This window comes from Gymnoscopelus braueri (genome assembly GCF_963280865.1).
Source record: "Gymnoscopelus braueri genome assembly, chromosome: 15".
Classification (NCBI taxonomy): domain Eukaryota; kingdom Metazoa; phylum Chordata; class Actinopteri; order Myctophiformes; family Myctophidae; genus Gymnoscopelus; species Gymnoscopelus braueri.
The window spans coordinates 46,166,354-46,178,571 of NC_137620.1; the positions used below are offsets into that span (position 1 = coordinate 46,166,354).

The following is a 12,218-nucleotide window of genomic DNA, read 5'->3' on the forward strand; positions in this document are numbered from 1 at the left end:
AAGGCAGACAACACACCAGCTAGCTGATACATCAGCCTGATCTCCAGAGATTACCGTAACATTGCACGGAACGAGTGCACTTCATTCCGTGGATAGCCGCCTCGGAACTCCCGAATTGCGTGCATATGTACGGCGAGTCCCACGGTGGGCGTAACCAGTCGCAACCCGGAAAAACCCGGAAGCAGAGCAGTCCCCACAAAAAAAATTACGATTCTGTGCCTATCGGTACATAACTCAAACGGCGCTGAGTAGGCACAGGCGAACGTCCCACCGTTCAGGACGGCAACTCGGTCGCCTTAGCTCCCTCGGTGGTCCTTCACGGGGTGACAGTTCGCCTGTGACTGCGCGCCTCCGAAATGGTTTTGTCACAAAGGGAGCGCCGTACCATATGCACGCAATTCGGGAGTTCCGAGGCGGCTATCCACGGAATGAATGCACTCGTTCCGTGCAATGTTACGGTAATCTCTGGAGATCGGGTTGGATACATGGTGAACATGATGGTTTCAGCACAGAGCTCTTTCACACATCCAGTAGTTGGACCAAGAACACCCTTTATCGTTCCATCCTCTGTTAGGAACGCCAGACACGGACCCATCATAATACTCAACACAGTCTTGTTCTGCATTAGGGCTCTTGTTGTTTTCACCATGAGGCTCACCAGACCTCCAGTACCTGTAGAAGTAGGAACATATAATTAATACAATACTTTTACAAGGATGGTTTTTCACTCTAAATCGTTTGTTTTTTAATCATCACCTCATTTTATATTCAGTGGTTTTCAAACGTATTCGTTGCTAAATTAGCCGATTTACAAGCTCACAACATGTTGCATGTGTAGAAGCTTGTAGATCGGCTTATTTTGCCGCTTTGGAAAACGTGTGGGATAAATGAATGAATAAATAGTTATAATATGTATCTAAGGCTGTAGAAATGACGGCACACAAAGTACTGATATATAAAATAAAATAAAATATATAATTAGCCTATTTGTACATATTTCATATATTTCACTAATAATGAGTGGTTCACCTGGATCTCATGACCATTTGTTGTTATAATTACTCAGGAACAGTAATAAATTGCTAGTTACCAAATTAACCCATATTTTTAACTCTATGGCTGCCGCGCGGCTGCAGGAGTTTTTCTGTGTCTTGACTAGTTCAAGCCAGTAGATGGCACTGTTGGGATGCTGATGCACTAGAGCAGTGGTTCTCAACCAGTGGTCCGGGGACCACCAGTGGTCCTTGAGAGGGTTCCAGGTGGTCCCCAGCTAAATGATGGAGAGTTGGTAACCAAATGGACCCTTATAGATCTTTAACTCTTGAGAGTGTAAAATTTTACGCTCTCAAGAGTTAAATTATTGTTAAACATCTGTATTCCTTAAGAAGAAGAAGTAACACAATTAGAGAATGTACAAGAATTATTATTTTGATCAACGTTTGCCTGTTATCTCTCCTATGGAACCAACATCAATACAGCATGGATTGAATTGTGGACAAAATCTTATCCAACGACAACAAAATATTATTATTTATTATTCCCAATAAATAATGGACCTTGATATGAAAAGGGTTGAAACCCACTGCACTAGAGCTGCAGGACGATATGTGAGTTATTTCATTCATTTTGTATTTAATAACTTCAAAACTTAATAATCTGAGCAGTGACATCATGTTCTGAAAAGCAGCAGATCAGTTTAACAGTTGTTGGGCTACCAGTTGTTTGTTAACTGCATATAACTAGTAGATGATTTAATCATCTAGTTCACATTTATAATAAAGGTCTACTGTACCTTAGCTTATTACCCTATATTACAGTATGTATAGCCTATTCATTTTAAGAAAGCTACACATTTACATGTTAACATGAAGTCAGTTATTATCACCAATACAGCCCTGACTATATCACACATACGTCTGTCATTAAATTAAATGACCCGATGTGACACGTTGTGAGTTTGATCGGCAATAACACCATCATTAGACTTTATGGATTCACTTACTATATTAATGTAATAAGTATTATATGACGGGTGACGACAATGACAAGACATGGAGGATAAACGTTGACTGTTTGCAATAGGCGTCCAACTAACACGTTATGGATTATAATAGCCTGCTTTCAATATAGGCTACCATTTTATGCAGAAATACTCCCAGTGTCTGATGACAGAGCAAGGAGGAGAGAGTCGGGTAGGAAAGAACACCTCATAGCATTTAAACAGCGTCTTCAGGCAGATGATATTATCAGACAGATCAAACTCATAACTAAAACATTGGGGTCTTTATGGCCAAACATTTGCAGCCCCTTGCAGTCATGGAGGACGCAGGATTTCAGCATAATGATTAAAGTCAGCCTGTTGCCTTGCCGAGTTTCAGCAGCACAGTGAACAACCATTCATTTTAACCATGAACGTGACTTTGTCAAGTAAACACACGTTTACTTTAAATAGCCTCCCGTTTTTTTTTCCATTATGGCTTTGAAATATTAGAATCTAACTGATGGCGGTATAGTTATAGGCTAATTGCAAAAAATAAATGATTTATTGATAGCCTAAATGCCCAACATGTGGACTCACAACATATTGAACCAAACGTCCCTATGCAGGCAGTTGTTTAATTTAATACATTAACAGTCTTGTTAATAATTTTTTTATTTCAATAGAACACATCATTGTACCTCAAAAAAAATGTTATGTGTTTCACGCGTGGTGACGCCTGTAAATAGAACAGCAGCGTATTGAAAAGTTTAGTTTGACCTTATTATTATTATTATTATAATTATTAATAATCCTTGTAACGTGCGTCACCTACCCAAAAGAAAAGACATACAAGCTATCAATGCACCGCGTCATGGCGTGTCGACAGCTTACAGATCTTTTCTTTTTGGCATATAAACAATGAGGCGCGACGGACTATTCAATACTAAGCATTTTGAAAACCAAATAAGCCTATAAAGGCTCTAACATTACGTGGTCAACAACATGTAGAGCGGCTGAGCGCAAATGGAGAAATGGCAACCTCCTGGAGGACCTTCTCACCTTCCAATCTCTCATTTCTACTTTTTCCTCCTCTCTATCAGCTGCTAAAGCTGCTTTTTTCTGCACTAAAATTCAGGCTTCTGCTTCCAACCCTAAAAAACTCTATGAAACTTTCTCCTCTCTCCTGCAACCACCACCCCCTCCTCCCTCCTCGTCCCTCCTCCCTGACGATTTCGCCAACTTCTTTGACAAGAAGGTGAACGATATCCGATCCTCCTTCCCTCCTCCCCCGGCTGGTGCCCTGCGCACTACCCACACCTGTCTGCCTGCCACCCCCCCTCTCTACCCTCATCTACTCCTCTTCCCCCCCCCATCCCCTCTCTATCCCACTTCTCTCCCCTCTCCCCTAACGAGGTCCTTCTCCTTGTTACCTCTAGTCGCCCCACCTCATGCTCTCTGGACCCGGTCCCATCCACTCTGCTGCAGTCTATTGCACCTGAACTTCTTCCCTTCTTAACCCACCTTATTAACACCTCTCTGACATCTGGCTACTTTCCCTCTACTTTCAAAACTGCCAGAGTCACCCCCCTCCTGAAGAAACCGACACTTGACCCCTCTGAGATCAAGAACTACAGACCGGTTTCCCTTCTATCCTTCCTATCTAAAACTCTCGAACGTGCTGTCTTTAAACAACTGTCCTCCTATCTCCACCAGAACAACCTCCTGGACTCCAACCAGTCTGGGTTCAAAGTGGGTCACTCGACAGAGACTGCCCTCCTGGCAGTGACGGAGTTGCTCCATGCCGCTAGAGCGAACTCTCTCTCCTCCGTCCTGATACTCCTGGACCTGTCTGCAGCGTTCGACACGGTGAACCATCAGATCCTCCTCTCCACCCTCGAGGGGATGGGTGTCTCAGGCTCTGCACTCTCCCTGTTTGCATCCTACCTGACGGGTCGCTCCTACCAGGTGATGCTGAGAGGGTCTGTGTCAGAACCACACAGGCTCACAACTGGGGTTCCCCAAGGCTCGGTTCTGGGTCCTCTTCTTTTCTCTCTCTACACTACATCTCTGGGTGCTGTCATCCACTCCCATGGCTTTTCCTACCACTGCTATGCCGATGACACCCAGCTGATCCTCTCATTCCCCCCCTCTGATACCCAAGTGGAGGCACGCATTGCTGCTTGTCTGGCTGACATCTCGGAGTGGATGTCGACAAACCACCTGAAGCTCAACCTGGACAAGACCGAGCTGATGTTCCTCCCGGGGAAGGGCTGTCCGCACCGAGACATGGCCATCACCATTGATAATGCTGTGGTGACCTCGACTCGGACTGCGAAGAATCTGGGTGTGACCCTGGACGATCAACTGACGTTCTCGGCAAACATCGCATCAGTGACAAGGTCCTGCAGATTCCTCCTCTACAACATCAGGAGGATTCGCCCCTTCCTCACGGAGAAGGCAGCCCAGGTGCTCATCCAGGCTCTCGTCATCTCCCGCCTGGACTACTGCAACTCCCTCCTCGCTGGTGCTCCGGCATCTGCCATCAGACCTCTGGAGCTTGTTCAGAAAGCTGCGGCTCGTCTGGTGTTCAACCGCCCCAAGTTCTCCCACACAACCATCCTTCTCCGTTCTCTACACTGGCTCCCCGTAGCGGCTCGCATCCAGTTCAAAACCCTGGTGCTAGCCTATAGGGCAGTGAAAGGAACAGCTCCTTCCTACCTCCGGGCTATGGTCGATGCCTACACCCCTGCCCGACCACTTCGGTCTGCCACCTCGGGGCGACTGATTGCCTCGTCACTCAAGGGTCCTTCTGGCCGATCCACACGGTCACGACTCTTTTCTGTTCTGGCCCCACAGTGGTGGAATGAACTTCCCACTGATGTTAGGACAGCAGAGTCACTGCCCATATTTCGCCGCAGGTTGAAAACCCACCTCTTCAGGAAACACTACCCTTCCTCTCTGCCTGACCTACTTGTTGTTAACTAGTTGTACGAACGCTTGTTTTCTATTGTTGTATTGTTTATTGGATCTTGTTTAGTCGATACACTTAATTGTTTTAGCTCATGCTCATTTGACTTAGCTATTTTGTCTCATCTGTTTAAGGAAATAGGTAGCTGATATATTGCACTTTTACCTTAGCGCTAGGTATACTCTTGGTTGCTTGTTTTTGCAGAAAATGCACTAAAGACTTCTGGTGATTAGTAGTTTTCGTTCCCTACCTATGTTGAATACACTTATTGTAAGTCGCTTTGGATAAAAGCGTCTGCTAAATGACTGTAATGTAATGTAATGTAACTTGCTTGTAGCTTACTTTAATACAGTGAACATGAACGTACTACTAGCGTTTACCGTGGTGAAGTTGGTTTCAGGTGGGATATTCACCCAGCTGGGTTTAACGAGACCAAAATGAAAATCTGACATTTGCTGTCACAGATGATCCGATCATCATATACAAACTTTAAGCATTTGCCAAGATAACTGAGGTTACATAGCTGATGCTGAACTAAATATATTTGTTTTATTTCGAAGTTTTTATATTTAAACTTTATGATGAAAGGCCGCAAACAGCAGCTGTTGTGCTCGCCTCGCCATGTTTGCACTGTAGAAAGACTGCAGGCTGCGCGCACCATTCCGTTGCGCAAGAGAAGGAAAGGACAACATGTTGGGCAGGTTATTCATTAATGCATACAACATAAAATAAAGATTGTTCACAAGTCTTTGAGCTCGAGTCCGAGTCAAGTCTCAAGTCTTTGAGGGGCGAGTCCGAGTCGAGTCTCGTGTTGCATTTATGGCCACTCGAGTGTGACTCGAGTGCAAGTCTTTAACTCAAGTCCCCATCCTTGGTGTGTACTATGCATGCCTGGCAGTGGCTTATTTTTTTAGCCACAAACTGACCAGCCCCAGACCATAATATCCCCAGACCTGCACATAGGCTGCGTCATTGATTGATTGATTGATTGATTGAATAATTTATTAACAAAGGTTATGTTAAAAAGATAATACATAAAGCCCCATGGGGCTTGTTTCCATTGTGGTCCATTGTACTCAATTCATCACAACCCGTTTCGGGTGCACCGAAACAGGTATTAGCCCCAGGCACCACGAAGGGTTCATCCGGCCCTGGTAACGCGAGGTTACTTGGATCAGTAATGTAATAATATTAAAATTACAATACTCGTCACTGGGGAAAGTAATACTATTACAGTAATATATTACTATGTTACTGCCCTACACTGCTCATGACACATCAGTGTGCTTCGACACACCCTTTGAGAACCACTGTTCTAGATAATAGATGCACATTAACTGGATACTGAAGTAGATATCAGATGTCTTTGTGACAGTGTTATAGATTTGCATTTTATGATAACATGTAATACCCTTTACAATAATGACGGTAAAATGAAGATGATCAGTCTTACGTTGGTGTGGTCAGTGGTGTTCCATCCACCCACTGGAAAGATCCTTCCTCGTCTCTGTCAGTCAAACCCAGCCACAATCTCTTGTTGAAACTGGCAACAAAGTCCTGGACAGAAAAACTGCTGGTTACTGATGTACAAACAGTAGAGTAGATGTGTTTCAGTAGATGTGTCTCCACAAAATAAATGAAAACACACACACACACACACACACACACACACACACACACACACACACACACACACACACACACACACACACACACACACACAGACTACCTGTTGTGCTTTGCTCTTTATGACAATCAGGTCAGATTGTCTGTCTCTACACCACTGTCTGCTCTCCTCCCAGGTTTTCATCTCAGTAGAGATGTAATAACAACCTCTGTCAAACTTCTGCCATCCAGGTGATTCTAACAACAAAACAATAAAGTTGGACACTGTTTTTTTTCCCTCTCCCTCAAATGAATGACAAATTAATGAACAACATGATATAACAATCAATAAAAACAGTGACGTCTCACTCACCACAGTGCCTCATCTTCATGTCATCATGTAACTGATCTGTATGGAAACAATATAAAAATGGGAGATCCACTAATTACAAAAATGTACACCTACTGCAGCAAGTCAATTGTTAGCATTAAAGTACAGTATATTACATGCTAGCAGATCTGTCAGGAGGAGTAAATAATAGCTTATAGATTTAAATATCTTGAAAACTCCTGACTGTGATCTTTCTGTGTGCAGTTAGTATGTTCTTCCACTGCTCACTTGGGTTTCCTCACACATCAAAACACATGCATGTGAGAGAGAAACTCCTGTCAGTGACCTTGAGCAAGGCATTGGTTTTAGAGCCCCCACCTGAAGCAAACACATAACGGTGCTTCAGCACCATAGACAGAGAGACAGAGCAGTCTGCATGGTGCTCTGTAGGATCACCCTGCAGAGAGTGAAGGTTTGAGCAAAGGATCAAATGGTGGAAGTTAAAGATGGGGTGCCGTGATTTATCTTCCCCCTAAAACATGATCATTATGTATTATGATTATACTAGGAGGAAGATGTGTTTTCAAAAAAGTGCACAGAAAGTGAGAAAAGTATGTTTTATGGAGACACACCCTCCAGTTCATTAAGTATACCTGGTTTTCTACCTTAGCACCTCCCACCTGAACCAGTCCCTCCGCCTCCTCCTACAAGACCACCCACCTGTCCTAGTCCCTCCTCCTCCTCATGAAAGGACGGCCCATGGCCCCTCCCAGTTGCTTACAAAATGCTCTAGAGCAGTGGTTGTCAAACTGGGGTCTGGGGACCCCCAAGGGTTCATGAGGGGGTTCCAGACGGTCCATAGTTAAATTAGTTTAGTATCAAAATTAGTGTAACCAGGTGAAACCTATATACATTGGCTATTTGAAAATAGAAGATTTACAAGCTCACAGCGTGTCGCATTGCATACTTTTTAGTCTTAAATATTTCTGCAGTTCCTCTAGCTTCTCACTCACTCAATCTGGTCTGGACCTCTCCCGTCTTGGTTTCACTCGCAGACAGTCTGGTCTGGAGCTCTCCCGTCTTGGTTTCACTCTCAGACAGTCTGGTCAGGACCTCTCCCGTCTTGGTTTCACTCGCAGACAGTCTAGAAGCCATATCTGAAAATATATATATATAATAATCACAGAGACAACATATAAGTGAAATTCAGAGGTGGAGAAAGTACTCGCATGTTTTATCTGTTTTCAACCTATCTTTATGTAATTGGTCCTCACTAATGCTCACTAGAAATATTGTTCCTGAAGAAACAATGTGGGCTCGGGTTAAAGCCCAAAAGGAACTGTAGTTATAAAAAGTACAAATTTAGTTTGACTTGGTATCTCTGTTTTTCTGTTGTGTGTGGGCGTAGACTTGCCTCCGGTTGATCAGATTGGGAGCACCGGTTATCATTCTCCCAATCTGGGAACCCATCGCCAACTGAAAATGAAAAACAGCGCCCTCTGCTGTTTGTTCTATGTCTGTTGGCTCTGGGCGGACGATAACGTAACACCAGAGCACAAGGAAACCGGTGTTTGTGATGCGCCTTCAGCGCATCACTTCCGGTTGGTGCGACTATGTTTTCATTCCCACTAACAATATTTCTACACGGAACACTAACACCACTTCTCCCAGAGAACATGGATCGTTTTGGTTATAAGCCCACTTGTTTCTATGATGAAAGAGTAAGTTAAAATGTGAATATATTTCCGTGGTTTTGTCTGCTCCGCGGACGCTATTGTTAAATTAGTTTCGGTTCGTTTCGAGGGGGAAAGATCGACGGACATGTGAATCCCGCCCACTACATGTGATTGGGTAAAGCGCGGCCTACTTCCTGATCTGAATGCGCACTCGTTATGACGAACCTCCCCGACAGATTCCAACGCAGTGCAGAAGCTGTTCTTGAGAGATTATCATTCTCCTAATTGTCATCCGTTACACACCTGCTTTTATAGCTGATGGTAGTAAGGAGATGGAGGGGTATAGGGGGCAGGAGTGGGGTGCTTCCCCCTGGCTCCAGTGAGCTTGTAGATTAGCTATTTACTATGTGTGTGTGTGTGTGTGTGTGTGTGTGTGTGTGTGTGTGTGTGTGTGTGTGTGTCAAAATTTCACCCATTTACATACCGATGGCGGAGGAAACCATGCAAGGCACCTGCTCATCGGGAGCAATTAGGGGTTCAGCATCTTGCTCAAGGACACTTCGACACTAATTCTGGGGGAGCCCGGGATCGAACTGTGTACCTCGCAGTTGCCATCTGGCCGCTCTATCGCCCACTCTACCCCTGAGCCACTGCCGCCACCTCTACTCACACTTTCCAAAGACTGTCAAGCTTTTTCTAAAATAGCAGATCTACAAGCTCATCAAGCATCACATTGTAGATCGGCTTTTCTTTTGTATAGTTTGTATGACAGAGGGGGGTATGTCATGTGGTGTGGGAGGTGGGGTGTCGGTGGAGTATGGGGTGTATGTGTGTCTGTTTGTGTGTTTGTGTGTGTGTGGGGGGGGGGGGGGGGGGGGGTTTACAAACGTTTTAGCATCAAAATATACTTTGAGTACCAAAGTAAAAGTACTCAAATTTTCAGAAAGTAGCCGATCTACAAGCTCATAACGCGTCACATTGTAGATCGGCTGTATGTGGTTACTGTAGGTTTTGTATTAATAATAAAATATGCAAAGTAACAAGTAACTAAAGCTGTCAAATGCTGTCATTGTAGTGGAGTAGAAGTAACACAAATGGAAAGGAAAGTAAAAGGACCTCAAAATTAAACTGTGCATGGTAAGCACTTGCATAGTACTTGAGTAAATATACTTAGTTACTTTGCAGCACCACTGCCTGACAGCCAATGACTGACAGATTAGGTAGCAGCACCATGCACTGATTGCTAGAGTGTGTAGGTGCATGGGTTTATATTAATGGTCTTAACTAAAAATATATACATCACACAGCTTAGATTTTTGGATTAAATCGGAGCAGACCTGTGCGCACTTGGTGATGTAAAATAAATATCTGTAGTGTAAAAAATTTGGCCACAGTGACTTTACAAAAACATGGGGCATTTCTCCTCTGTCCTTCTCTCTCCCCACTAGCAAAACCCATTGGAAATGCATTGGGTGCTTAAAGTTAAATATTTAAAAAACTGAAAATTATTTCAAAAAGAAAAGTACAAGCACCCATGTCCACAGTAAGCTGGATTTCTTACAGCTTGAATGGAGTTTCTAAGTGAAAGTATGTAGGAGTAGTTAGGTGCCAAACCTTTGCGGAGAAGATAGAAATATTTGACAATAGCTATAGTGTGCTCGCTGCTGCTGCAAAAAAAAAACTACTCACTCTGTGACTCAGAGAAGGGCTGTGGGCAGTTCAGAAACCTGCATACCAGTGACATCATCATTAGGCATGTATTTTCTTTTCAATCAAGATTTCAATAATATTGTTTTTAAACGAGAACAATGTCTTCTTAATAGAAGACATTGTTCTCGTGTAAAAACAATATTATAGCATGCTATTATAGCATGCTAACTTTCCAGGAATAGAAAGCCTGCAGTTTCTATTAGCTTGTATTCCCCATCAATGATGTCACTGGTAGGCGGGTTTCTGAACTGTCCTCAGCCCTCCTCTGAGACACAGAGTACAATATTATAATGAGCATTAGTGAGGACCAATTATATGAAGACAGGTTGAAAATGGGTGAAGTGGTCCTTTAAGTAAAAGTATTAATACTGCAATGTAGAAATACTCTGTTACAAGTAAAAGTCCGGTATTCAAAATTGACAAAAGTATTGACATCAGAATGTACTTAAATTACCAAAAGTAGAAAGTACTTATTGTTTCACAAGTTTTCAAATGTATGAAATGTACAAAAATCATTAGATGCGACGCATTATGAGCTTGTAGATCTGCTATTTTCAAATGGACGAAATGTATACAGGATTGAAGTCCTGTTATTGAAGTGGTTAATGTATGTTTTGTAATAATAATCTAAATCTACAAAGTAACTAGTAACTAAAGTTCTCAGATAATTGTAGTGGAGTAAAAGTATAATATTTGACTCTGAGATGTAGTGGAGTAGTAAGTAAAAGTAATGAAAATTGGAAATACTCCAGTAAAAAAACATGTTCCTCATAATTGTACTTACAAGTACAATGTTTAGCCTTCTCAGGCTTTTGTGTTTCACCATTAGACACTTTTTAAGTTGCTTTATTCAGTATTTAGATATTTGATATTCATTTTAACAGACACTATACAAACCCATTGTAAGTTTAAACTCCATTTTAACCATCTTAGACTCATTGAAAACACACTGATATTGTCCTTGTAATGAATGTTAAACTCATTGAAAACACACGTCTCTGCTTCTGGTGACTGATCTAATGCGTGTTTTTTTTTTCAATTACTTTTTAATTTATTTTATTTTATTTTTGTATTATTATTATTATTATTATTATTATTTTTGTTTTTCATTTCCCCCCAAAAATATACAAAACTAATATCTAAATATTGAAACAAGCAACTTGATAAGTGTCACAAAAGAAACAAAGAAGCCAGAGTAGACGTTCAAATGAACTTACTCATGTTAGAAAGGTAAATATCCGTTAAGCGTCCTGACCTGAGTTTTGTGCTTCCAGCTCTGTCTTCAGTTGTTGGAACATCGCCTTGACCTCATAGCGGAGGTCATCAGCCTCAGCCAGACAGAACAGGAACAGAAGCAAAGCCACCTTCATTGTGAAGTCCTGACTCTGAAGATAATAAGCGTGATGCCTTGTATGTATTGTATTTATTGGAGGGTGACAGATAGTGACAGATATATTTTATTCCTGTTTCTCATTAATCCGAGTTCCCAGAAGTTCCCCCATGAAGACGGGAGGGAAGATAAACTAGATTCTCATTGGATGGAGGTGTGGAAAAGCATGTTTAGAGACAACTGATTGGTTCCTTCACAGAACACACGCTTTTAGGGGAGGTGGAGAAAAAAGCAGCAAGAGGTAGCTGTGTTCCTGAGAGCAGTGACCCCCAGGGGTCCTTGAGGGGGTCCTTGAGGGGATCCTTGAGGGCTGAAGTGGTTAATGTGTGTTTTGTAATAATAATAATAATCTAAATCTAAAAAAGTAACTAGTAACTACAATTAATTGCGGAGGAGTAAAAGTGCCATATTTGGGGGTCAAAGAGTAGGATCAGTGCTGACAGTGTCTGAACAGGTTGATATAATATTGATCTAACTAAATCTACATCTGTAATCTCAGCTGCATGTGGCTCAAAGGTTCACTCAATATTTCATTTCAACACAAAAAGAGTAATTTG

At 42.5% G+C, this 12,218-nt stretch overlaps 1 protein-coding gene across 6 annotated transcripts in view; it reads right to left on the reverse strand.

Moving 5' to 3' along the window:
- The window catches only part of LOC308101253 (CD209 antigen-like protein C), a 111,665-nt gene that overhangs the window by 46,250 nt on the left and 53,197 nt on the right, over positions 1-12,218 (reverse strand). The window contains exons 3-5 of one of the 6 annotated variants that reach the window (XM_080450657.1): positions 6,928-6,963; positions 6,679-6,812; positions 6,403-6,506 (exon numbers count right to left, since the gene is read on the reverse strand). The exons of 3 other annotated variants lie outside the window; for them this stretch is intronic. In XM_080450657.1, coding sequence (XP_080306783.1) covers positions 6,403-6,506; positions 6,679-6,812; positions 6,928-6,963 — 274 coding nt within the window. Of the gene's footprint in view, positions 1-520; positions 673-6,402; positions 6,507-6,678; positions 6,813-6,927; positions 6,964-12,218 lie in introns of those variants that run through there. 2 more of the 6 variants (XR_013934517.1, XM_080450653.1) reach the window with 2 other exon arrangements.